Here is a 26,778-nt window from a genome sequence, read left to right as displayed (position 1 = left end):
CTAGCCCTGGCCACTATCTATCTATATATCTAGGGGCACAGTAGACAACCTGTCCGTGTGTGATTAACTCTAGCCCTAGCCACTATCTATCTTTATATCTAGGGAAACAGTAGACAACCTGTTCTGGTGTGACTAACTCTATCCCTGGCTACTATCTATATATCTAGGGAAACAGTAGACAACCTGTCCTGGTGTGACTAACTCTATCCCGGGCTACTATCTATCTATCTATCTAACTAGGGAAACAGTAGTCAACCTGTCCTGGTGTGACTAACTCTATCCCTGGCCACTATCTATCTATATATCTAGGGGCACAGCAGACAACCTGTCCTGGTGTGACTAACTCTAGCCCTGACCCCTATCTATCTATCTATCTATCTAGGGAAACAGCAGACAACCTGTCCTGGTGTGACTAACTCTAGCCCTGACCCCTATCTATCTATCTATCTATCTAGGGAAACAGCAGACAACCTGTCCTGGTGTGACTAACTCTCGCCCTGGCCCTACTTCAGCAGTCTCAAACCCACAACTCCCTAGAGAAATCAACACAAAGACATTGACATCACAATAATTTAAGTGTCTCAGATGCTTATTATTTTACATAAATAGTTTTATTTAATTTTGGTCATGATTAATTTAAGAAAATAAGGATGATAATATATATGAAATAGGACAGTTAAGATAAAAAATTCATCATACTTTTTTTTATTATATATTTATTTAAAAACTTTAATTTGAATTTAAAAGTATTTAATTTGTCAAAGATTGTTGCAAGCTGACAAAAATAGAAAAATATTTTGATACATTAACCATCAAAAATATTATTCCTTTAGAGCCTTATATAAATTTGTATAATTTATTATTGTTAAAACTTATAAGAAAGTACGCAGTGAATTAATTTTTGTTTCTAACTTGCAAGATATAGCCCTAAAAAAGTACTCATTCAATAAAAAAAAGGAAGACATCATTTATAAAAGCAAAGCTTAAAAAGACAAATGAACATCGACAATTATTATTTATAAGTGACAAAGAATCCCTTGAATTTACTTGAATATTGTTTGCTTAATTTGGAAATACACACATCTTGACATGGAGATGCTTTTCTTATAACATTATGTCTAATCATCCTATGAATTATTATTTCAAAAATCAGATGGTAATCATATAATGAAAAATTTTACAGTAAAGTTAAAAAATCCAACTTTACCTAAATGCATAGGATTTATTAAACTGTTACGGATGGAATGCTTTACAAAAATCATCATGCAAAGTTGGAAGGAGATAGAACAATTTTAACATGCTTAAATCATCGATAAGGGCGAACTGTTATGTACGGACGGACGAACGGATGACCTTAATTATATAAAAACTTCGTTTTATGTTATATGCTAAATGAAAGATTATTACATAGATATCAAATCGATTTAATGAGGTTGAATGAATGCTTTGGAACTTTTAAAATACTTAAATAATCAAAAATACCATTACAATAATTTTTCAAAATACATATAATTTTTTAATTCACCTTTTAATCTTAATTACTGCAGTAAAATCCTATTTTAATTAATACCCCTATAATTTAAGTAACCGTTTGTTTGATTTTGAACCTACACAAAACTACTGATGTCTTCAGCTGAACTTAGGCCAGGGCACTCCTATTATGCCTGTACCCTCACTTTAGTTTCATAAATGTTCATACAAAATAAGGAAAAAAATAATGATTTCTTAAAAACAAGAAAAAGTTTTTACTTTGGGAAAATATAATCTAAAATTAAAATCGTTTTTTTTTTGTTGAAATTTCAAAACTGGGAGTTTGAATATAATCAATAGTAAAAAAATATTTTTATCTTTAAAACCACTTAAAATTTGTAGAAAAAAATTTACAAACCTATATTTATGTGAAATAAAACAGAGTTTAATTATATTTGTTTATATAAACTAAATAATACCTTAGTCAATATTATAAGATTAAATAATTTTGTTTAGAAAATTGTGAAAAATATTTGTTTATTTTTCTCTTGAAACCTTATAATTATTATTTTTTAATCAAGCCAAAAAATCTCCAAAAATAATTTTTGAAAATCCATAAAATATTTAATATTAACTCATATTTCTATTTGTAAAATTAAAATACACAACAATAAATTTATTTTATGATGTTCAATAACACAATAATGTTTAGCAATAAAATTTAAATATATCTTGTATTGAATTAGTGAAGGCTTCTTAAATGCCCTTTCTATCCTTAGACATCTAAACCGATTGAGTTCTTCAGTTTAGAAAAGATTCAAATATATCCCAGAACGGTTTTGGGATATTATTTCTTAAGTCTTGGGATGGTTTTAGGCTAATTTACAAAATGGTATTAACCTATACCAGTAACGCTAAATTTTAATTTACTTGATTCTGTTTACTTTCTGTCAAAATTGTTAACATTATATCGATATGCAAATTTAAGGTTTATGTCGACGCTATGGCTTTAATAAAAGCTGTCGTGGCTGATTTGATACCGAAATACTATTTTGAAATATTTTCTCTGTTTACATATTGACTTAAATAAGTCATAAATGGCGTAATATCGTTATATCGACAAAATAATGATACTTATATAAATAATCCTATTCCAGGGGGGAGGATTTCAAATAATCACTATTCTAGGGAGGGGATATTAAACGCCCCCCCCCCCCTGCTATTACGAAAACTATAAAAGACGTCGAGACACACTCAAAAGCCGTGGCTACGTTATTTATTGCATACTTATACGTAAACGGCGATAACGGTAAAAAAAACCGAATATGTAAAATAGTTGCACATATGAAGATGTTAACTAAAAACTTTGGGAGAGGGGCCGTTGTTAGGCTAAGTTAACAAATAAAGCAATATTTTTACAAGAGGTCACTTTAATATTTATACAATAACAGCACTCACGTCTAATAGGGCAGGATAAATTGTTAGCACAGCGATTGTACATTCAGAGTTCATTTTATTGCTTAAAATTTTCTTTATTCTCTCTTTATGTCTAAAATAAATGGATTTACATAATATATGGTTTTAACAAGAATGATACTATTAGTAAAACGAAGCTTTATCAATACGAAAAGTCTTATAATAAAGTTACAGGATCTTTGTCTGTACCGAAGGATTTCGCTAACCGCTTAACTAATATGATTCTCCTTTACAGTAAAGCTTCTCATTGGTCCTATGAAGGTTTATAACCATTTAATAGGAGGGTACCACCATCATCACATAAAAATTCGCCTTACAAAGTTTTCTTTAAACTTTTCTTATTTGAAACTAAAATGGAAAGAAGGGAGGTTTCTGCTCCCTTTAGTGGCTTCATTGGGGCGTAGCCGCCAGTGTAATAATAAGTACATATATGTGAATGTACAAATATAACAACTACCGGCGATCTTAAGAGATAATACAATTGACAATGAATTGATATACGTACATCTCTAATGATAATAAACAAAATTACCCCTTCTGTAGATTAAAATTGAAATTTAAAAGTTTGGATACTTCTAATACAACTAAAATTCTTTTAAGCCCACGAATAAGTTAACAGGTTTTTAATACTTTGGGTTGCAGTGTAAACTACAGCCCAATGTCCCCTCTCTTCCTGATTATATTGAGAATGTTTATGTGGTATATCATGGTAAAATTGAGAGCTTTGTCTTTTATGCAACATTAAACTCGTTGTGGCCATTTATTTTTAATAGTAAAGCTTCTCTACAATTCACTGTCATTTTCTTCTCAATAACAAAGACAGCTAAAATAGATGGTGAAGATTGCCTGTTAGCATATAGTGAGCGCGGTATCACACAAAGTAACCTCTTAACACTGATAAACCTTCCCTTTTTTTTGAAATAATTTGAAAATAAGAAAGGGGGGGGGGAGTTTTTTTGTTTAGTACTTTAGGGAAGTTTAGGTTAGGTTACACATGGGGTACCAGGCCTGGAGGGTTAGAGCCCTTTTATTTCTAAATCATAGTTTGCTGTTAGTTTGTTTAGTTTTTCCTCTTTTTACCAACTCAAATGGAGAGCAAATATATGCTACTGGCAATTTAAACTAGTATTTTATAAGAGAAAAAGAAGGGGTAGACGGATGAACCGACCCTAGTATTAAGGTAGTTTCGCTGTTGGTTTTGTTATAACCACTCTGTAAGTAGATTTTAAATAAACAAATCTGAATTTGAAATATAAATAATTCATGCTAGAATTGTCTTTCTACAACATGAAAGGTCATAAAATCTATTCAAAGATTTATCCACATACAAAAGAATTAGGATGCATGGCATGTATGTCTGTCTGTCAGTACCCAAAGATCTCACCAACTGCATCAAAGTATGTCGTTCTTTTCAAGGAAGCTAAATGTTTTTTTCTTTTACAGCCATCATACATACTGAGCTTAGCGCATCAGACATTAGCCCTTTAAAGATTTCTGGAGACCTGGAGGATCAGGACTTGCAGGATCATACCTGGAACCTTAAATTTACCCGAACACCTATATTTTATATGAAGATGTACTAATATAAAATATTTTAGTATTTTCGTAACATAAAATGCTCTGTTGAAGTCAAAAATATATTTTTAATTTTTACCAAGATGACCCTGCCAGGTTTGCTGGCATCTTATGTCCGCCATATTTAAAAAGTCACTCAGTTATAGCCCTCAATCTTTCATACATAGAAAATGGGATAGAGAAAAACAGAGATGGGGGGGGGGGGTATTTAACGACCGTTAGGGGTTAATGTAAAGTATTACTGTTTTAAATCTCCCATGGCTTTGATTTTTGTTTGGTCTGAAAATAAAATTTAGTTGAGAAATATTTGTGTAAGACGACAATCTTAGAAAATTTAATGAAGAATTTGATAATAGTAATTTATAGACAGCTTTCCGCGGATATTTAAATGAAAACTAAGAGAAACTTCTTAGGAATGTCCTAAAATGGTTTTCCATTGGGGGGGGGGGGAGGTTAACCCTCCAAGGAGAAGAATAAGCTAGTTTTCATGTGTTTTAGTTTCCTGCCACCACTACTAAGATAGAATAAGTCAAGCCTTGGATGCAGCTGCGGCTGTACCTGACGGCTGAAGCTACGGCTAAGACTAGTGGCTGCAGCTGTGGCTAAGAATGGCTCAGCTGCTGCTGAGAGTGGCTGCAGCTCCAAGGATAACTTTACTAGATAACATAAATATCTAAAATCCAAGTAATAATATGTCAATTGGTTAAACACCGCTGGGGCTATCCATCTCTTGAATCTACTAATAATTTTTTAAAAATATTAAAAATGTAAAATACAAATTTTTGTCAAAATTACATATCATTTAACATGATAACATAAAGAGCTTTAATAACTGAAAGTAGAAATGTGTTTGTTCGTCTGCTGAAGCTTTAGATCTCGCTGGGCTCTGCCTTTACCCATGAGAAAAAATGGAAAAATGAGGATTAGTTATTTCTTTCATCGTATTATAAACCGCTTTCCGCGGCACCTCGGGGCTAAAAAAACTGGTTTTAATCTTATGATTGTACATTTCTATATTCGTAGAAAGCGGTTTTTAATACGATGCTAGACATAGTTTTTCGTATTGATGAGAACCGGTTCCTGTCCACCGGATTCGAATAAATACGAGAAAAATATTTCTCGTATTCATTCGAAACCGTTTACTTTCCAGTGGATGAGAACCGGTTTTCAGACATAGGAAAAAAACATTATGTCTAGCATTGTATTATCTTCAGTTTTCTACGAGTATAAAAATGTACAATCATATGATTAAAACCAGTTTTTTAAAACTCGTGCCTTCCAATTAACATCCTCGGAAAGCTGTTTATAATACGATGCGAGAAATAACTATTTTGTGGGAAACCAACTTTTTTTCTTCTTCAAAAACAATCATAGGATATATGTGTCTTACGAGTTGATATGATAGGATATATTTGGATTGCTGCACTTGTAAGCATATGTCAAATGACGAAATCATAACCCTTAACTAGTCCAAAAAAAAACCAAAAAATATCTTGTAAATCTAAAATACGAAAAATTGGTTTGATCAAACCTCTTGGGGAAAAGCCCCTAGAGGCTAGGAGCAAAGCCGCTAGTATTATATAAAATACATGGTGCCATAAAAACGCCATATCAATTATCTAAACTTTTAGTCTTTCATAACTATCCATATAAATATAAACCCATTTGTATGCTTTCAAATTGTTTTTGAAAAGATAGAATGCAATGTTTCTGACGGGTTAGATTTAAATAAAAATGTTGTTGGCTGATCCCTCTGAGGTTTACATGCGGCTGCCGAGCCCTGGTGGCGCCCCTCCTTTCTCTTAATTTATCAAACATCTACCTTAAAATTTTTAACCTAAAATTTTCCAGCTTCTATAAAAATCATTGGTTTCATGACCTATGGTATAAAAACAAAGACTGGAAAACATCCAATTTCTAAAAATTATTAGCTTATGATGTATTATTTTTTGGGGTCCTACGACAAACGCAGGAGTCCCAAACGTCGGAGTGGACACTTAACCTAACCTAACCTATTTAGGACCATCTTATAGGTTTTTTAAATGCCTAACCCCTGCGGGGGGCTTATTTGTTCATTCATATCTTATCCCAACCTAATCTGTATAGAAATACTTAATAAAATTAATATTTTAACACTCCTGCGTTTGTCCACTCCGACGTTTGGGACTCCTGCTTTTGTCCTGGAACCTTTTTTTGTTCTTATTGCACTGCAAGTTGTGCATTAAAATTTATATTTTGTAATTTATATGTTATCAAAACAAAATATTAGATAATTAAGAAGGTTTATGAAGTATGTTTTGCACTCTTACACAACAAATATAATTAACCATTTTTGCAGCCCTTATTTCTTAATGTATGACAAAACAATTGTATAGAGAACAAGGGCATATGCTACTTTTGATATTACATTAAGAAATAAGAGCTGTAATCCCTAAAAAATACTTTTATTTGGGTCTTACTGTATAATTTTTAATTTTACCACCCGCGAAAAAACTTTCTATGATATGATGCGACAGATATTTCTATTACATTTATGAGCCTCAATAATCAAATTATAAATTTTGTCATAAGTTATATAATTAAAGCCGTTTGTATGTCTGTCTGACCGTCCGTAACGAACAGCTCTTATCGTCATTGGGATGTTAAAATTGTCTTACAATATTAATAAATTTTAAGAATCGGCGAACGTTATAAGGACTATTTACTCTTTATCGCCTTTTGACTTACTGAATATTATAAACTTTTTTCCGTGCATAAACTTGTTGTAACTTTATTGATAAACTAGCGGCTACGCCCCTAGAGGCCTCTAGTGGCACTTTAAATGTTTTTTTTAAATATTTTTATGTCTATGTTGCGTTTGACGTTTATGTTTCGTTAAACTCTCTTTGTTAAATCAAGAAACGCATTTATTTTTTTATTTTTTGTGATTTCTCTTGGGAGGGTGTTGGTACCCTCCCCCAAAATAGTTATAATCCTTCCCGAAAACTATGAGAATCCACCCTATTAAGGAGAACCCGATCGGTTCCGCGGTTAGCGTGATTTTTCGGTACAAACAAACACACAAACAGACATCCTGTTACTTTAGTATAAGAATGATCTTTTTTAAATGCCCCATAATTTTTGTTGAAGGGATCTTTGCTCTGAAGCTGATTTCTCTAGTTTTAAAATAAAAGTACGCCACAGAAGAATCTTATAATCTAAAAACAAAATAATGAAAGTCTATAAATTTAAATTAATTCTTTTTTAATAGCAATCCTTTTACATAAATTAAAAGACAAACATCAATTAATTTTACGCTATGATACGATGGCGAATTTTTTCTTCCGATATACCGTACTTAAAAATTAATTTGTTTTATAAATAAAAGAGTAGTTAAATTTATTTAAAAAACTTCTTTTCCAAGTTTTAAAAACCCTTGACTTTTGAAACTTTTGTGTGTGGTTAGGGTTTTTCTTAAAGAGGAAGGGAAGTATACAGCTAGGAAAAATGAAGCTTACTTTTTTTCCCCTATGTAAATATGATGTTCTTAAGAGTATTACAGACAGACGGACAGACAGAGTGAGATGTAAAATTATTTCCCAAAAAAAATCAACCGTCTATCTAGAATAGCGGCCAAGTAAATCATTTTTTTTTCTCTCCAAAACTGGGCTAAATGCATACACGTTAAAACCAAATAACATGGGCAAATTGTTTCTAAATTCTTTCACTGTGTTCTTATTAGTTCATTTTACTATAAGTAGGGAACTAGATCTACAATTATTGATTGGTTTAACCTCTTTCCACAGACAATCGTTGGTTATAGTGTTGCTGTGCTCACAAAATTTTATTTCGCACTAAAGGACGTTAAAGGTTTTTTATTTCGGGGGTAAATGAGAGGTTTTAAAGTTCATTCGACGTTGATATTCGCACCACATCTTTCAAAAATGTTAACTGTCTTTAAATTCCTGTTCTTCATTGAAATCACATTTATTTAGTATGGCTACATGTGAAACTTGGAATAGTATTATGAAACACTTGCAACACGGTTATGTAACTCAATTCTAAACGTGAATTAACCCATTTTTTTTAAACGAAGCTTTTCTACACTTAGGTTTCGGGGCGTCCAAGCTTTTTTATTTGGGGCGGGGGGTAAAATTTTAAAAATAAAAATTTTGGGGGTGCTTACGGCGCCCCCTATCTCTTTTTTTTTTTTTTTTTGGGGGGGGGGTCCCCCCCTTGGACGTCTATGCCCGTCCGTCCATCCGTTAAATCGTACTATGACTTCAAATTTTGCGTTCTGATTTCTTTAAAAATTAGGTATAATTTTGATAGTATAGCAACTCCATAATTATTCACAAAAAGTACGCATGTCTATTTTTGGAATAATAATTAGATTTGTGAAAACATTAACAATATACTTGTTCTGGCCTTCTATATTTCTTGTGCTTCGCTTCTATGGATGCTGTTATCCTTGTTTTTTTTTTATCTGTGTATGCTGTTTAGATACTCCTTTGCTTGCTATATCTGTAAAACGTCAAGATAAAGGGCGTGCCTTAAATAGCCTACTTTTTCGACATTTTAATTGCGCAGCTTGTGTTCATGGTAGAAAATAACCAAAATTTTCAAAATTGAAAAAAAACCTAAGAGGATAATACCAAAAGGTTATTATATAAAGGGGCGAAGAAAAATTTAAATTTGACTCACTTGATGTCGGAAATTCTTTATCAAACAGGAGACATGCACAATAAATCTTGCCCTCTAGCTCTAATAGGAGCTGAGATAAAAGCGATTTAAGCCCGGCTTATATGGGTTAAGATTGTTAAGATCTGACACTCTGCAAGTGTTAATATTTTTTTCTCCTTCTGTCTAATTTTAGTGCTTCCTTTTTATGGATATTGTCATCCATGTTTTATGTAGATTTTGGGTTAGGGTTTTTTGTGTACAAAAAATAAGCAGATTTATTACCCTAGATTGCCAATCAGACACAATAATAAATGTATAAGTATAAATTGATAATCCAGACAACTAATAGCCCTTGTGGCTACCCTTTTCGTCTGCTAACAAGTACTTTAATTTCAGGGTTCGGAAGCCGCGCCTCAGCCGCGCATAAGCCTCAGTTTTAAACCTGCTTGTGAGCAGAAAAAGAAATTTCAGAAAGAAGGATTGTCTGCTAAAGAGCAGTTTTATACATCCAGCTGAATTTTATAGTGATAAAATGAAGATTTCACTGAGGCTTACACGCGGCTTACGCGCGGCTTCCGAACCCTGTTTAATTTCTTTAAAGGGAACTCGGCTGTATTTATATTTCCTACCCATTTAGCTGATTTTAAAGACCCAATATAAAATCAGGACTTGGTTACCGCCCTGTGGGCATAGTCAAATATATCATATGCACCCTTTGTTTCTTTTTCTTTAATCACACAATAATCCCTTTAACTAACTTAGAAATCTCTGACAGACAAAGAATGTGTTAATATTAATTCACAAGGATTAATCTCAAAATACTAGGGACAACATTTTTGATTGATATGATTTCCTATGCAAAGCTGTATCCTCAAATATTTAACTATTTTAACTTCATATTGATAAAATTTTCCCTTTCAGGTAATTTTATTAATCAAGGGTGACAATATTCATAAAAGCGAAGCTCTGAATCGATAGGATAAACGAACATTAAAAAAATTGTTTAAAAACGGCTTTATAAAGGGTACTGTTTAAGGACATACTATCATTCTTAGGGCTTGTTTATAGAAATGCTTCGCGTATAACATTGAACTTATTAATAGGAATAAGTAGTTATAAAATCAGATAGTAAGGGTTTTTGTTTGTTCTTGAAGATCTTGCGAAGCACTGAAACAATTCAGTTCTCCTTCAAATAATATAGAGCCCCTAGTGCACAAAGTGCCACTAGTTATTAATACAAGACTTGCAAGTTGTCCTATTATATAAAGTAGTAAGAATTTTCTGTTTGAAGCTTATGATCTCAATAACTACTGAACCGGTTGAATTATCTTTTTGATGTAAGCTCTATATTGGTGATGTGAGGGTTTTAGGCTATTTTATTTTCGAATTTAAGTCTTGTGATGTTCTTAAGCTATTTCTATCCCCTTCCTACTTCTTTAAATACATAGCCCTCTATAGGCTAGGGTTGTAGCCACTAGTATATTAGATAATAGAAAGGTTGTGTTCAAGAAGGAAAGAGTCATTGGCCTGTTAATTACTCTAGTCCCCGAAGATTTATAATCACGCTTTCTTATCTATTGACTTAACAACTCTGGGGACTTTTATTGAATTTTGATTAGTTGGTTTATTTAGTTGAGTGTCTAAACATTTCAACCACTGTTTGTAATCTAAAGAAAAGATAATTTTGTGCATAATCTTATCAATCTTATACATCAATTTATCGGACATTGGCTTATCCATTTAGATCCCAGGGTTTAGGCACATTAGGGACATAATAAATTTGGGTTCGTTATTACTACCGACAACAACCCCCTCCCCTTATCTTTGACTTGTTGCTTGGAGGTTAACGTCTGTGTTGTGAAATTATTTCAATTTAACAAGTTAAATCAAATATTTTTTTACCCAAGAAACAAAATTATCTATTAATAAGAAACTATGTAAAGAAATAGTGTTTCGATATATGTTTTTAGGAAAAATGAATTAAATTTAACATAAGGGTATTTAATATATCAGAGCTGGATCTTTAAATCATTTTAATGGTGATTTATATCGGGGTGCGCAGAATGTCAGCCAATCACAGCGCGGCATTTTTAAATTGCCGCGCTGTGATTGGCTGAAATTTGTCGCATCCCGATCTGGTTCACCACTAAAATGATTTAAAGATCCAGCTCAGGGCATTTTCCAGTAATACTTATCTATTTAACAAGGATAACATTTAAAAAAACTTGGCTCTAAATATTTTGACCACCACTTTGAAACAAGACTAATAGAATCAGTAAGTAAAATTCAAGAGAATTTCACAACTTAAAATGGATCTACAAAAATTAAAATTTTGTTAGTAGGACCTACAAAAATTGTCAATGATCAATTATGTATTTGTAATATTTGTTTCTCTGTGCATGAGACTACAGACAATAGTAATAATAGTTATCTATCGCAGCGTATTGTAGACATCATTCCGCGGGTATTAAGTAAAAACTTTAAGATTAAAACTATTGTTCAATTTATGATTTTTTGATTTAATATTTGACGAAAATTGTCTGTTATGCACGATTTTTCAGTATGGCTGAAAACCAATTCAAATCCAGCGGATATTAATCGGTTTCGAAGCCATACTGGAATAGTTATTTCTCGCATCGTATTATAAACGGATTTCCGCAGATATAGAAAGTACAATTATGAGATTAAAACTAGTTTTTTTTAGCCCCGAGGTGCCGTAGGCACCGGCTAAAAAAACTGGTTTTAATCTTATTATTGTACATTTCTATAATCGTAGAAAGCTGGATATAATACGAAGCTAGACATAGTTTTTTCGTATGGATGAGAACCGGTTCCTATCCACCGGATTCGAATGAATACGAGAATAGTTATTTCTCGTATCGTATTATAAACGGCTTTCCGCGGATATAGAATGTACAATTATAAGATTAAAACTAGTTTTTTTTAGCCCCGTGGTGCCGAAGGCACCGGCTAAAAAAACTAGTTTTAATCTTATGATTGTACATTTCTATATTCGTAGAAAACTGGATATAAAACGATGCTAGACATAGTTTTTTCGTATGGATGAGAACCGGTTCCTATCCACCGGATTCGAATGAATACGAGAAAAAAATTTAATATCTAAACTTTAAAAGAAAATTCTAGTTGTGTAGTACAAGATTTATTGGTTATATACAGTTATATCTAAATTTAACAACATTTATAACAAGTAGAAAAAATTGAGGTACTTTTGGAAAAAAATAATAAAGTATAATACCCCATAAACAAGAATAAAAAAAATATCACATCACAAAACATCGAGATCACAAAGTTCAATGAAATGCAACAAAAAAAATCAGGGAAAGTTTTTTTAGAAATAAAAATTATCACACTTTCATTACGTGGATTTTTTCTATGAATATTGGAAGATTTGCAACAAATGATGTAAGAAAAGGTTGAATAACAGAATGAATGCCGTGGTATGCTATATACAAATGAAAATAAGATGTTGTACTATGTAGCAGGGATATAGGGATAGGACTTAGATAAATCATAATCTAATATCCCTGAATTCATACTTTACAGTCAAAAAATATTTTTCAGTAAAAGTTCAATTTACTACAATCAACTTTTTTGTTTGTTACAAACATCTTTTGGCTGTAGAGTTTGAATTTGATATTTGGCTTAATATTTATCTTGATTTACAAGCAGTTGTTTTGTAACAGAAAGAGCAGCCAAACTGACATCTACCGGTGCATTCATCTACTGATTCTTCTGAAATAAAAAGTTAGAATTATAAAAATTTATTTGTGTTATTTTTCATATGTAGATCATTCTTTAAATCTTTGTACAAGCAGTTAAAATGCAAGTAAATGATGTATAAGTTAAATTGATGTACATATATTCCCAGTGATGACTAACAAAATCACCCTTTCTGTAGAGAGATATTGGTTAAAAGGTTGTAAATTGCCAGTTAAAACAACTAATCAAGCTTGAATAAAATTACACAACGCTGAAGGCCAAGAATGAAAAAATTGTAAATAGAAATTTTGGTTACCAAAATTATATACAATCCAATATCATCACTCTCCATATTGTATGAAACAAAATTGTACCTGCATCACAAAACTTGCACTCTGTCCTCTTGGGGCTGTCAGTGCAGAATGGGGAGGCACAAATCTCACATTTAGACTCACAATCAAAGTCAGGATTGCCCTTCTCATCATAGCCCTCAATTTCAAGCAGCTGAAAAAAATAATGGTTCACTTAAAATTTTAATCTATTTGAGTAAATTCAAATAATCTGCCCCTTTTAATAAAAATCATATAACTGGTTGGAAGAAAGGGATGCATATATAATAAAAAAAAACAGTATTGGTTGTTTCTATCGGGTTTTGCTTTCCAGAAAAGCTTCATAAATATATTTGACTGGTTTTATATTTATATTTCCCTGACAAGCTGTCTGTTCTTATACAGAGCTCTAATGTGCAAGAGGGACAGTTAAAAAAAAGATTAATCCTACCTTGCATCCTTCACATTTCTTACAGATGAAATTTAAAAATTCATTTCTGGTTTCTGCTTGGGAGACAACAGCGAGACAGGCGCCTAAACAATTATAATCAAGTTAATAACGAAATTTATATGGTTTACATATTAAAATAATATACAATAAATATGTTTTTTAGAAATATTTCTATTATATTTTGATTTAAAAATCAAATTTTTTTGCCGTTGGGATTATATAACCCTTTTTCCTTATATCAGCAATCTAAATTATTTTTATTAGTATATTAAATTTTAGTTTCAAAATGGTTCCATGTTATATAATTGCAATAGCTGTTACTATGATTAGATTATGAGGAAGCTTGATTAAATCAAATTTAGATATGTAATTTATAAAAGGTTGAATGGTTAATCATTATCAAAATATCAGATAAAATTTATCATTATAAATTAGATTTCCATAAGGAAAATGTTTAGTTAAATGAAAATATATCAAACGGATTTTTTAGAGAAAAAAGTTATTTTGGGTCATTAAAGGTTGTAATTTGTTACATATGAGTAATTATTAATTGCTTTTCCAAATTGTCAAACTAATTATTTACAATGTTATAAATAAACTAATTAATTATGACTTAAATATTAAAAAAAATACTAACCAAGAATGATCAGAGACATGTAGACCTTCATTTTCTTTGTTTTGTATTTGTTTGATAAAATAAAAATATTTTTATATATAAAAAGCTAATATGTGCTTGTATGTGTTTCTAGCTTGAAAGATATTCGGCGAGTACTGGCTATCTGAGTATGGACATGCAATTTATAGGGAAATCAAAGCGCTTTCAAGATACAAAATCTCCAACTTTGCTTGTGGTCCTGCTACATACATACAAATACCAAATTCACAGTCGACGTGATTTCATCGGCCCATGTTGAAATTGATCGCCGGGTTTTGAAAGCACAAATATCTTTTGCGGCTTAATTTTTCCTTTTCAGAAATAAAGGCAATGTGAAAGCCATTGCAAAATAATTTCTTTAAAAAGCAAAATACAAAAAATAGGTAAATCTTTAAAATTGCGGCAATTTCTCACATAATTTTAAAAAATGGTAAAGAAACCACTTTTGTCATAATTATTTTTGAAAAGGATTTTTACCTTTTATTTTTTATTAAAACATAATCATTCTATTTTGAAATTAAATGTATGTGTAAGAGTTTGGGGAAATAGGGCCATAAAGAAATTATATTATTTAAGGACATTGCACTTATCTAAGTGCCAATTTTACTACGCATATAACCATTAAGTATTTAACCTTATCAACCTTATACATAGGTACAATAAGACACTTTTTCCCATTTGATAAGGTAAATTGATAAGTTTTTTATAGCATAAACAAATAATATCAGTCCTTTAGAACCTAAATGATACAAAAAGGCACTATTACGGAGCCATTAATTGAATCATAAATGGCTAAGCTTCTGGCCGCTTCAAAGTCTTATTAAATAGCTGTAATAAAATATGATTGGTCCTTAGGCCATTCAGGGCATACTTTTTAAGGCTAATTTGGGGCCTATTTCAATATCGTTTTGGCCTTAAAAACTAGCCAAATAGCCCGGCCTATTAAATATATATATGTGATAATTCATTTAAAAGTGAATCTTAGCTAGCCCGTAAGGGCATGTTTTTTTTCTCTGATTTATAATCAAATTCATTTAGTCTGATATATTTTTCTACTTTTTATATGGTAAAGATTTACTATTATGAAAAAGTATACCCAATCTTTTGCATTCTTTGTTAATAAACAAAATAATTACATATTATTAGTAATTTTCTTTTGGTGATTTGTCTCAGGAGAATGAAAGTAGCTTCCCCCAAAATTAATAAAAACCATTGAACCTTTAAAAAGCTTTGCGAGATCTTTTAGTACATACAGACAGACAATCTGTTACTTTTATATAAAATATTTTTGTATCCTATATTTGATGTCTAGTTTTTTTTATTAAGTACATTGAGGCTGAATCGCTATATTTCTGAAAATTAACATGGTGGTCAATAATTATATCCTCAACTGTATAGACCATTTAGAATAGATATTAATTTGCTTTTAATGATATTAAATATAAGTCAATCTATAAAAAAATTATATTTCATTTAAATGGAACTATTTTGTAAGGTTCTTTTTTAAGCAGTTATATACTGGTTTCATATTAAACAGGACATCACAATCCGCTATCATGTTAATGACTAAATTAACATGTCTTTTTATTTGCTAGATAAATTCATATTCAAACAGTAACTTTAAAAATGGATAAAGAATACTTGGATATATTGATAAGAGAAAATTTAGTTTCCTAATATGGACTTAATTTATTGGCCAGTTGTTCATCCACTATGAGAGGAGGGAATGGGATAAAGAAGATAGATTGGGGTATCTTTTTTTAGCCAGTTACGAGTATTATTTTATTAGAGTACTTGATAATCTGGTGCAACATCCAAGTAATAATATATCGATTCCTCCAATATAGAATCTTAATTCAAACATACAAATAGAGGGTGTGCAAAAAATGCGGACAATTTTAAAATTGAATTTGCGTGGCATGTGTTAATAGAAGAAAAATGTTAGGCATACCGTTAGAACCGCTAAGAAGTCTATTTTATTTTGGAAATATAAGAACGATTCCTGTGCTACGTATAGTTAGGAAGCTAAGTGTTAAAATGTACCAACTGACTTAAAACTAGACTTGCGAGTATATTAGTAAATATTAGACAATAATTCCTGTGCTACAAATAATCTGGGAGCTAGGTGGTAAAAAGTCCCAAAATTTACTCGCAAGTCAAGTTTTAAGTCAGATGGACATTTTAACACTTAGCTCCCTAACTATACGTAGCACAGGAATCGTTCTTAGATAGACTTCTTAGCGGTTCTAACTGTATGCATAAAATTTTCTTCTATTAACACAAGCCGCGCAATTTTAATTTTAAAAATGCCCGCATTTTTTTTGCACACCCTTTTTTTATGAAAAAAAGTTGAAGGCATACTTATATGTATGTATGTAAACTACGCTAATAAGATAGTTTTACCATATGGTTCAAGCTATTGAAAAAACATATAATTGAATAATCTTTTACTTATATTATTCTAAAAAAAACATAATATAAATCTATTCTAAACCGTCAGTTATTATTTAGGAGTTCATAAAGAATAAAAGACACAACTAAGGAAGGGTACTATGAACTGCGCATACAGAGACACATCTCTATACTATTTGTACTTTGTACAACAAAATTTAAGACAAGCTAGACAAGGAGGACAAAATCCACGAAATCAACACTTATTAATTAATAGTAAGTAGAATAAGGTATATACTCTCAATCTATGACAGGGTTTGACCGAATGGTTTGTGCTTTTCAGAGAATTGTAAGAATTTTGCGTAGTTTTACACATTTTTAAAAAGTTTCTTTTATGGGTTTTTACAGTCTAGAAGTCAAAAGAAATTAAATTTGACAAACAAGCAAAAATACATCTTCGAATTGTGACAGAAAGCTTAAAAACTGAAGAAAAAAAGCAGCCTTAAAAATCAATTTTCTATAATATCGTCAAGAACAATTTTTTCAACTATGGAAATTTACTCAGCTTGAATTAAAACTAAACCTCTGATTTTATTGTGAATGTACCAATTTTTAAATAGCATCCAAAAAACAACTTATCTTGCCCATGCAGTTAATGTGTCATATAAAAAATAAAAATTTTTTATGAAAGTTTAGTGATTTTTTATTATTCTTAAAATCTTCTATTTTTATGTTCTTATTTCTGTTTCTTTTTTGTGCTTTGCTACTTATGAATGCTGTCATCCTTTTTGTATTTTCAAGTCTTCTAAAAGTGTAGAGTACAAAAATCTTTAAGAATTTAAGCTACACTTTTTTAATGATATGTTTTGTAATATAGTTAATGTGTGTGTGAAAATATAAAAGTTGCAATAATTATTTCTTTTCTTTTCCTAATTGTGGGTGAATGTGGGCAGGTCTATCAATCGGAATAAAGCTACTATTTACTAAAATATTTAAAACTATGAACGCTTGATTATGAAAATGTAAATGTAACAGTAAAACTAATTTACATCAAATTCTATCTATCTAAATGTGTTTGTGCTAAAATAATGTTTTTTTAGCCTAAAACATCAATCATTAAAAAAATGTTTTTAGTATCATATGCACTTTTTTTTGATAATTTTAAAACTTTTTAGAACATCGGCGATAAACTAATGTAACCTTCTAATTATGAAAAACTATATGACCCCTACAGCCTAACATTTTTAGTCTAACTAATAACAGAACGCGTTTTTAAACTTTTAGTGGAAGTGTAAAGCATTACCTCCTTCGATCATTGATGAAGCATAGGCTTTAGATTCTTAAGTTTTACTTCCTACCAAAACTTTCCTAACTTAACATAGCCTAAAACCATAAATGATGCTGCCACCTATATGCTCTCTTATTCGTTGGCATAAACACTAATTGAACTTTTAATAAACCTTGATTTGTTTATTAATCTTTTCATTTTCAACTAATTATTAAGTAATTTTGTTTATCGTCACTGGGGATGTAATTTATTATCAATCATAATTATATGTTTTCAGTGTATTTTTCATCCACTGCACTGGAAAAACCCTGTGCACGCCACTAAACTAAATCCAGTGGTTATTATTTTCACGCGCTTGACATAGCAGCATTAGATACCATTTTAAATACTTTATACTATCTACTAGCGGCCTCACCCCTAGCCTCCTGGGGCTTTGCCCAAAGAGGTAATTTAAAAAAAAAATATTCTGTTGCTGCTAATTTTATGTGATTGTGAAGTAGTTTCCCCAGAAAACAATTTTTTATAGGGGAGGGAGATTTTCATTTTTTGGGTGGTTTGGTGTGTCCCACCCCCAAGAAAATAGCTTAAAACCACCACAGGACCAATATATATATACCCTGAAGAGTAGAATCCGATAGGTTCAGTGGTTACTGAGATCTTAAGCTTCAGACGGACAGACAGACGGACAGACGGACAGACGGACAGACAGACAGACAGACAGACAGACAGACAGACAGACAGACAGACAGACAGACAGACAGACAGACAGACAGACAGACAGACAGACAGACAGACAGACAGACAGACAGACAGACAGACAGACAGACAGACAGACAGACAGACAGACATACAGACAGACGGACAGACAGACGGACAGACAGACGGACAGACAGACGGACAGACATCAAGCTACTTTGTATTATCTAATATCCCAGCCAAAATATAGATAAAAATGCGTACATAAAAATACTACATGCATGCACTTTTAAGGACTCTAAATTCTATATGGAGTGATTAGAGTGAAATAGGAATAAAATTCAGGAACCTCAAAGGATAAAAGACAATAGGTATTAAATTAATATTTATCACTGATGATGACAAACAAAATTAAACCTTATATATATTGAATTATTTGTTAAAAAGTTTAAAACTAAATAGTTTGAAGCCACCAATATTGTACCAAAACTGTTTACGCCAACTTATTAGAAAACGTGACTTTGAAACTTTCTCTCGTCTGATGTCTACTCTCTCCCTGAGTAAAATTGTACTCTATGTGCTTTCTAGATGAGTTCGTGTTGATACCCCTTCCCATGTTGAATTTGATACGCTGCGCGTACGCTGTAAACCGTGTACCAAGATATATTAGATAGAGTTGCAAAAGGTTATCGTATATGGTCATTTTTATAATAATGATACCAACAGAAACTATTTATTTAAAGAGCAGACTCAGATTTTCATACAATATACCTACTTGTCAAACAATGGTTTTAGTTTATTTTCTTGGGTTGAGACGGAGGGGGGGGGGGGGGGGGCAGAGAAATAAAAAATAAGTGTAAGGTAGTCTCCATTAAAAAAACTCCCTTTTAAAAAAAATAAGTAATAGCCAAAATGATTATTTCTTCTTACCATTTCTGTACACAGATATTTTGAATTATAAAAGGAAGAATATAAGTCTAGCTTTACAAAATAAACTTATTACTTTAACTAATCTCATTTGCCAACAACCAAATATTATCTCTCCTTTTTAGAAGCTACACGAGTTGGAAAGGAAATTTTTATGTAACTTTTTTTTGTAACGTGGCTACTCTTATACTAGAATAATCAAGTCCTCCCTTTATTTGACTCTGTTACTTAATATATTTATCTTGAAAATTTTCTAACTTAAAATGGTTGTAAATCCATAAAAAAACACCCATTAAAAGAATGGTTAACAAACAAGACAGACGGACAAACGATTATGTATAATAGTGTTAGCACTCGAATAAGAAAAATGGGGTATAGTCTCTTTCGTAACATCGCACCTTGTGGAGCGATTCTTCGTATTTTTCACAGTATCTTTTCTCCTATTTCTAGCCCCTGCGGGGCCAACTACCTAACCCTGTGGGGCAATCACCCCTAACCCAATATAACCTAACCTAACCTAAAAAAACCTATAAAAAGCCATTTTAAAATTACGACTAATCGCCCCTTATGTGGCGATGTTACGAAAGGGACTATTCCTGAAAAATGTAACACAGAAGTATCAAGAATTGATTATAGAGATGCTGTGCTAAAAACATTTAGTTAAATTGTCATATGAATCACCATAAAATAATTAAATGAAAAAAGTATAATTATTACTTATGGACATTATTTTGTTGGTTATAGTGTTGCTACGCTTTCTGTATCCTGTCTGAAATGAATAGGACGATTTCAACATGCTCAAATTAATTATAAAAGCTCTCCGTTACAAAAATACGGATCGACTCAAACCATAGAAATGCATTGCCTATAAAAATATTTGTATGATTCGCAAATTTAAGCTATAGTACAAACATAATTATATAACACTTTAACTCAGTGGCTAAAAAATATATTTGACTGATAAAAAAATGTAAAACCACAACAAAAATAAATGAACAATAGGTATCTTTTTAATCTATGTAAACCAATCTTTGTTATGCTAACACCAGAAATGTGTGAGTTTCTCCAATTTTCACATCTCAATTTTCTCCAATTTGCAGGTTTCAATCTATTTCGCTTTTAAGTCTTAAACCCTAACTGATCGGGGGTGGGGAACCTTATGTCAAAATTCCATTTTTGCAGTCATTGTGACCGCTCAAAGTTACCAAGGTGTCACGCAATATGTAAAATATTTTTGTATTTAGTACAAAAATAGCTGTAATTTGGTAATTATAAATATTAAATTTTGTAGCCTCTTTCCATCTGTTTATAAGTCTGTCTGCGTGTCTGTCCGACTGTCTGATGTATTGATGTAAATATAATTTTCTTAGCCTATATTTGAGATAGATGGCTGATTTCTTTTTTGGCGTTTTCACAATATCTGTTTTTCTGTATGTATGATTTATTGTAAATTTAATGACTGTCTGTCACTCCTTTCTTCTCTACGTCTGAAATATCGTTTTCTTAGTTGCTAATTAAAATGGGTGTTAGATTTACTTTTAGATGATTTTAAAATGTCAGTCTTTAGTGTCCATATTTTTTTCTTTTTGTATTTATGTCTGTCTATTTGTCTACATGTATGACTGTCAATTCTAAGGCAGATAAGTAATTATTTATATTTGAAAGATTGAACAGCTGATTTATACAGTTTTAAATGTAAAAAATGACCTACAAACAAAGGTTGCTAAATTGAAAGAGAAAGGAATCAATTTAAATAAGCCAAACTATGTTAACGCCTAAATTTCTCACAAAACAAGGATGACAACATCCATAAAAGCAGAGCTCTGAATCAGAAGGACAAACGAACATTAACACTTGTGTTTTGTCAAAACTGCATTTTTATCAGAATATAAATGTACACGAGTCAAAACAAAATTGTAAGTAAATTTGTTGAAAAACTGATTGAATATATAATAATTTTTATAGACATACTTACATTTTTGGGACATGATTATAGAGATGCTTCGCTTATAATATTGTATTTTGTTTTCCTAGGAATCACTATACCACAAATCAGGCCAATCGGATAATTAGATCACATAATAATTGAGAGAAACATTTTTGAAAACTTAGATTATCCAAAAGCAGAAATGAGCAAAAAATTTAGGTCATTTTTGGCAGATTTTTTATACTTTGAACGGCTTGGATCACCTAAATTATGCAGTACAGAAAAAATAATAACTAGCTTTTATCAGCACAGTCAGACACATTCTTTTACTATAAATTTTGAAATAGTGATTCCTATGGCAATTATGCACTATAATAAAAAAATCAATTAGTTTATTTTTTAATTTATCATTTACTATTCGCTCTCCCGAGCACCTTTTTTTTTTGCATTATTCGTTTGTCCGTCTGATTTGTTGAGCTTTTCTTTTATGGATGTTGTCATCCTCTGTTAAAATCAGAAATTTAAAAGGTATTATTTTACAATAAAAACAACTTGTACTTAAAGTTTTCTTTATTGCTGATTTTTTTGCGCCTGTAAAATGCAAGTAACATCCAGTTTTTTGGCTGTAAAAGTATTTTACAACCACTATAAATTTCAGAGCTACTCTTTAATTCTGTTGCAACCAAGTAGGTAGAGCAATTTAGATTGTACTTGCACCCAAAGTTTTTTAAACATGTTTTCTCATTCGTTTGCCTAAAATCTTTGGGTAAATAAATTAAATCTTGATTGGATGGTTCAAATCGTCAGTTTCTACAACAAATATTTTGCTCTTCTGAAGGCTACTTTTTGTTTATTATAATTGAGATAAGACAATACAATATCCCTAACAATCCTTTGGTAAAGTGACTCCTAAAATTGGGAGGGGGGCCCCCCCCCCTCTTTTTAAATTTTATTTTTAATTAGAAAAAGTGAAAAATAGTTTTAAATGGGTTATTTTTTAATAGGGACGGTTTCTTTTCGGAGGTTGGTAACCTTTCCAAAAATAAACCTTACGTACCAGGATATATGAAAAGCTACATTGTAAATGAGAGCTATATCGGTCAGTTATCATCAAGATCATTCATTAGAAACAGACAAATCTTTAAATTTAATTCCTAACATTGTCAGTTTCAAACAGATAATTCCAATTTATATTTAATTTCTAATTGACACAAAAGCATAAGAAACCTCTTTGATTGCTCGACTTTTGTCTCAAAGTTCTTAATTTGTAAGTTAACATCCTATATGAAGGCATGTTCTGTCATTTTCTTGTTAAAAATTTTATTGGCGATTTCACACAAATTACTTTATTGAGCACTGACTCCCTTACCCCCCCCCCCCCCCAAAAAAAAAAAGAATAATCTATTATTATAAAAGAGAAAGGGGAGGTATTTTCACATTTGTTTGTTTATTATTTCAGGACAGGTTAGGGTGTTGGGTGCTAGGGAGCCCCGCAAGGTTAGGGACCCTCATTAGTAGCACTTTGTTTCAAGGCACCATTTCATTTGTCTGGTTGCTATACAGAGGTATCTCAAATCTGCCCTAAGTTAGTATTAGATAGTTTTATGAGAGAGAGAAAAATAATAGTTGAAAGTATGACGACATTCATAAAGCAGTTTGTTGACTTATCTCTTAAAAATAAATAATGTAGGGTTATTTTATTTATTATATGCCAAACTATTTATAACTCCTTCCAGAATTAATTTACAAAAACTTGTTCACTTGTTTTGAAACTCCAGATTTAATTTTTAACAAGGATGACAACATCCATAAAAGCGAAGCTCTGACAAACGAAAACTTGAATAGTGTCAGAACTGTATAATCAGAATATAAATGCCTAAAAGTCAAACGAAACAAAATTGTAAATAAGCAAATCTGCTGAAAAATTGCCTAAATACATGATATTGTTTTAGGACATACTTACATTTTTAGGACTTGATTATAGAAATTCTTCGCTAATAACAATGTACTTTGTTGTCCTAGGAATCAGTATTCAAAAATCATACCAATCGGATAATTTTATATCATAAAAATTTGATGTTGAAAAAGTTCATAAGCAATATGTTTAAAATAAACGTATTGACTTTCTGGTACGATTATAGAGTTGCTACGCTTTCTAACTCGTACCTAACTCCTATACGAATGAATCATCGTGCAAAGTTTAAAATCGATAGGACAATTTTAAAATGCCTAAATTAACGAAAAGAGCTGTCCGTTACGTACGGATGGACGTACGGACCGACCATAATTATAGAAAAGCTTCGCTTTTAAAAAGATTAGAGAAAGATTTTTCTTGAGCAAAGTGCCTAGAACCAATACTAAACTTTCCTGTGAATTTTGGAGCCGTTCCCGATTTTTTTGTCGACATAAACACACAATTTTCTACATTATAATCAAACTAGCGGCTTCGCCCCTAGCCTCTAGAGGCTTTGCCCCAAGAGGATATAAAACTTTTTTTTTTGGCGAAATACGTAAAAGGACCAAGGAAATCTTGGGGGGGGGAGGGGTATTTTTTTTGTTTTTTTGGGGAGTTAGGGGTGTCCCACCCCCCAAGAAAATAGCCTAAAACAACCACAGGACCAGTAGGTATATTCCCTGAAGAGTAGAATCCGATTGGTTCAGTGGTTACCGAGATCTTAAGGGACGGACGGACGGACAGACAGACAGACGCACGGACAGACAGACAGACGGACAGACATCGTTTTACTTTGTATTATAGATTATAATGCTAAAATGCATGACATATATAATTTTTTTCCAATCCACAAGGACATAAGTACAGACTATACTAAAACAGGAATGACAATGTCCATATGAAGATAAGCACCAAAAATCATAAATTGGCAAATATGTATGTATTACTACACGATACAAATATTTTCTGAATCTTGACTGACAGACCAACGGATACAATATTTTCATCTGTAATAGGATTCGCGTCTAATCCTAATGAGAGACATACTTTCGAAAATTTTTAATTGTAAAAATGCTTATATACTAAAAAGATTGAGCCACACGTTTTGTATTTTAAGCAGCACATGTAAGAAAATAATCACGTGCTTGAAACCATACATTAGGGCCACATGTATACTTTACTCACGTGAGACAGCAAAGTAATTAATATTTTTGGCTGCTATTTAACTTCGCAATTACAAACCTGAACGATAGTAATACTAAAAGGGATGCTCAACATAGCATATAGGCGTGCGGATGAAAAAATCTTAATTTAAAAAAGTTTTAATTAGGAAAAAGTAAAAGTCTAGAGCCTAGTTAAAAAAAGAGTTTTAGAGGTCGACCTATTTTTTTCCGCAAGTCAGCTTAAACAGATTTAACTTACAAATACCTTTTAAAAAATGGTCAACCTAAAACTTTTAAAGGTCAACCTAAAATTTCAGGTGGTCGACCTGTGTCTTTTGTGAACTAGGCTTATAAAAAATTAAAAAGACTATAAATTATAAATTTTAATTCAATCCCTAGTTAGTTTGTAAAAGCTAAGGTTTTCTATATAAAAAGAGCAAAAATACATTCTTGGAATAAGAGTAAATAGTGTAAGCAAATAAAATGCTTGACAAATATAACTAATTCCAAAGGTTTAAGTGGTCCTGCAGTGTTAAGGTGCCACAAGAATAGACCTCGCAAGGGCATATAGAAAATAAACTAACTCCATCTATATTTAGTTTATTTCAAATAAAGGAAGAGGGGGCCGGGTGGGGTGGCGATTTTCTGTGCTTTAGGGAAAGTACAGATTTGGCTATAAAACTAAAACTTGTTGCTAATAATAATAATTGCATTTCTTTTGAAGTGAAAAAAATAAAATAATGATGGGGAGGGGGGGGGGGGGTGGTGTTCCATTGGTTCGTAAATAATACTGGTACTCCAAGTTTTTCAAAACACAAAATCTCATTTATTTCCTTAGTAAATCTTGATTGGTTGGTGCAACATTTCCATTATTGAAAGCGAAGCTTTTCTATAATTAGGGTCCGTTCGTCCATCCGTACATACGTCACAGGCAGTTAGCTCTTTTCGTTAATTTAAACAGGTTAGAATTGTCCTATCGATTCCAAACTTTGCATGATGATTCATGTAGTAGTTAGGTACATTTTAGAAAGCGTAGCAACTCTACAATTGTTACTATAATGTCCATACGTCCATTTAAAATGTTGATTCTTAATCTTTTTAACAACTAAAAAAAAAATTAAAATTATCCGACTGTTCTGATTTTTGGAATACTGATTCATATAAAAACAAAATACAATATTATAAGCTAAGCAACTCTATAATCAAGTTCTAAAAATGTAAGCATGTCCTTATACAATATCCAAGCATGTCCTAAAACAATAACCTGTATTTAAGCAATTTTTCAAAAAATTTAATTATAATCTTGAACTTTTGTATTAATTAATCTATATTGTATTTTTTTCAGTTCTGACATTCTACAAGTGTTAATGTCTGTTTGTCCTACCGTTTCAGAGCTTTGCTTTAATGGATGATGTCATCCTTGTTTTTATTTACGACCTGTACAACATTTATATCCGAAAGGAAGCTATCAACTTGATGACAGGACCAATAAGTTCTAAGCAAAGCTGTAAGATAGGAACCTGGAATGTTAGAACAATGTATGAGTCAACTAAAACAGCCCAAGTAGTTAAAGAAATGACAAGTTACAATATCGGAATACTTGGAATTGCAGAATGTAGATGGACAGGACAAGGACAAACCACAACCAAAGATGGCCACCTAATACTTTATTCTGGTCATGAAAGTCAACATATGTATGGGGTTGCTATAATTATTCAAAAACGACATGTCAATTCACTAATAGACTGGAAACCTATATCAGACAGAATAATTAAGGCTAGATTCCAATCAAGGCACTGCAAGTTGACCCTTATCCAATGCTATGCCCCAACAAATGACAAAAGTGAAGAAGTAAAACAAGAGTTTTATGATCAATCAGAAACTCAGTACCCAAACATGACATGTGTCTAGTTCTTGGAGATATGAATGCTAAAGTAGGAACTGACAGGACTGGAGTGGAAAATGCAATGGGACACTTTGGCATAGGTACAAGAAATGAAAATGGAGAACTTTTACTTGAATTCTGTTTAAATAATGATATGGTCGTAGGAGGTACATTATTCCAACACAAAAACATTCTCAAATATACCTGGA

The 26,778-nt window shown here is 31.6% G+C and overlaps 2 protein-coding genes across 3 annotated transcripts in view; one reads left to right on the top strand and one right to left on the bottom strand.

Annotated features, from left to right (window-relative positions):
- LOC145329803 (uncharacterized) overlaps positions 1-1,844 on the top strand; it is an 81,236-nt gene extending 79,392 nt beyond the window's left edge. For both annotated transcript variants that reach the window (XM_080174203.1, XM_080174204.1), the window contains exon 29: positions 456-1,844. In XM_080174203.1, coding sequence (XP_080030329.1) covers positions 456-485 — 30 coding nt within the window. In that variant the 3' untranslated portion in view covers positions 486-1,844. The remainder of the gene's footprint in view (positions 1-455) is intronic.
- Positions 1,845-12,327: 10,483 nt separating this feature from the next.
- LOC145329794 (uncharacterized) lies at positions 12,328-14,557 on the bottom strand. Its single transcript, XM_080174190.1, has 4 exons — positions 14,321-14,557; positions 13,684-13,766; positions 13,278-13,407; positions 12,328-12,936 (listed from the first exon to the last, which is right to left on the bottom strand). Exons 1-4 carry the CDS (start codon positions 14,349-14,351, stop codon positions 12,854-12,856), a joined length of 327 nt encoding a protein of 108 aa, XP_080030316.1. The 5' UTR covers positions 14,352-14,557; the 3' UTR covers positions 12,328-12,853.
- Between the last annotated feature and the right edge of the window lie 12,221 nt (positions 14,558-26,778).

Source organism: Acartia tonsa, chromosome 10 (genome assembly GCF_053477335.1).
Source record: "Acartia tonsa isolate MP-2025a chromosome 10, ASM5347733v1, whole genome shotgun sequence".
Classification (NCBI taxonomy): Eukaryota; Metazoa; Arthropoda; class Copepoda; order Calanoida; family Acartiidae; genus Acartia; species Acartia tonsa.
This window is presented reverse-complemented; position numbering and strand designations above follow the sequence as displayed.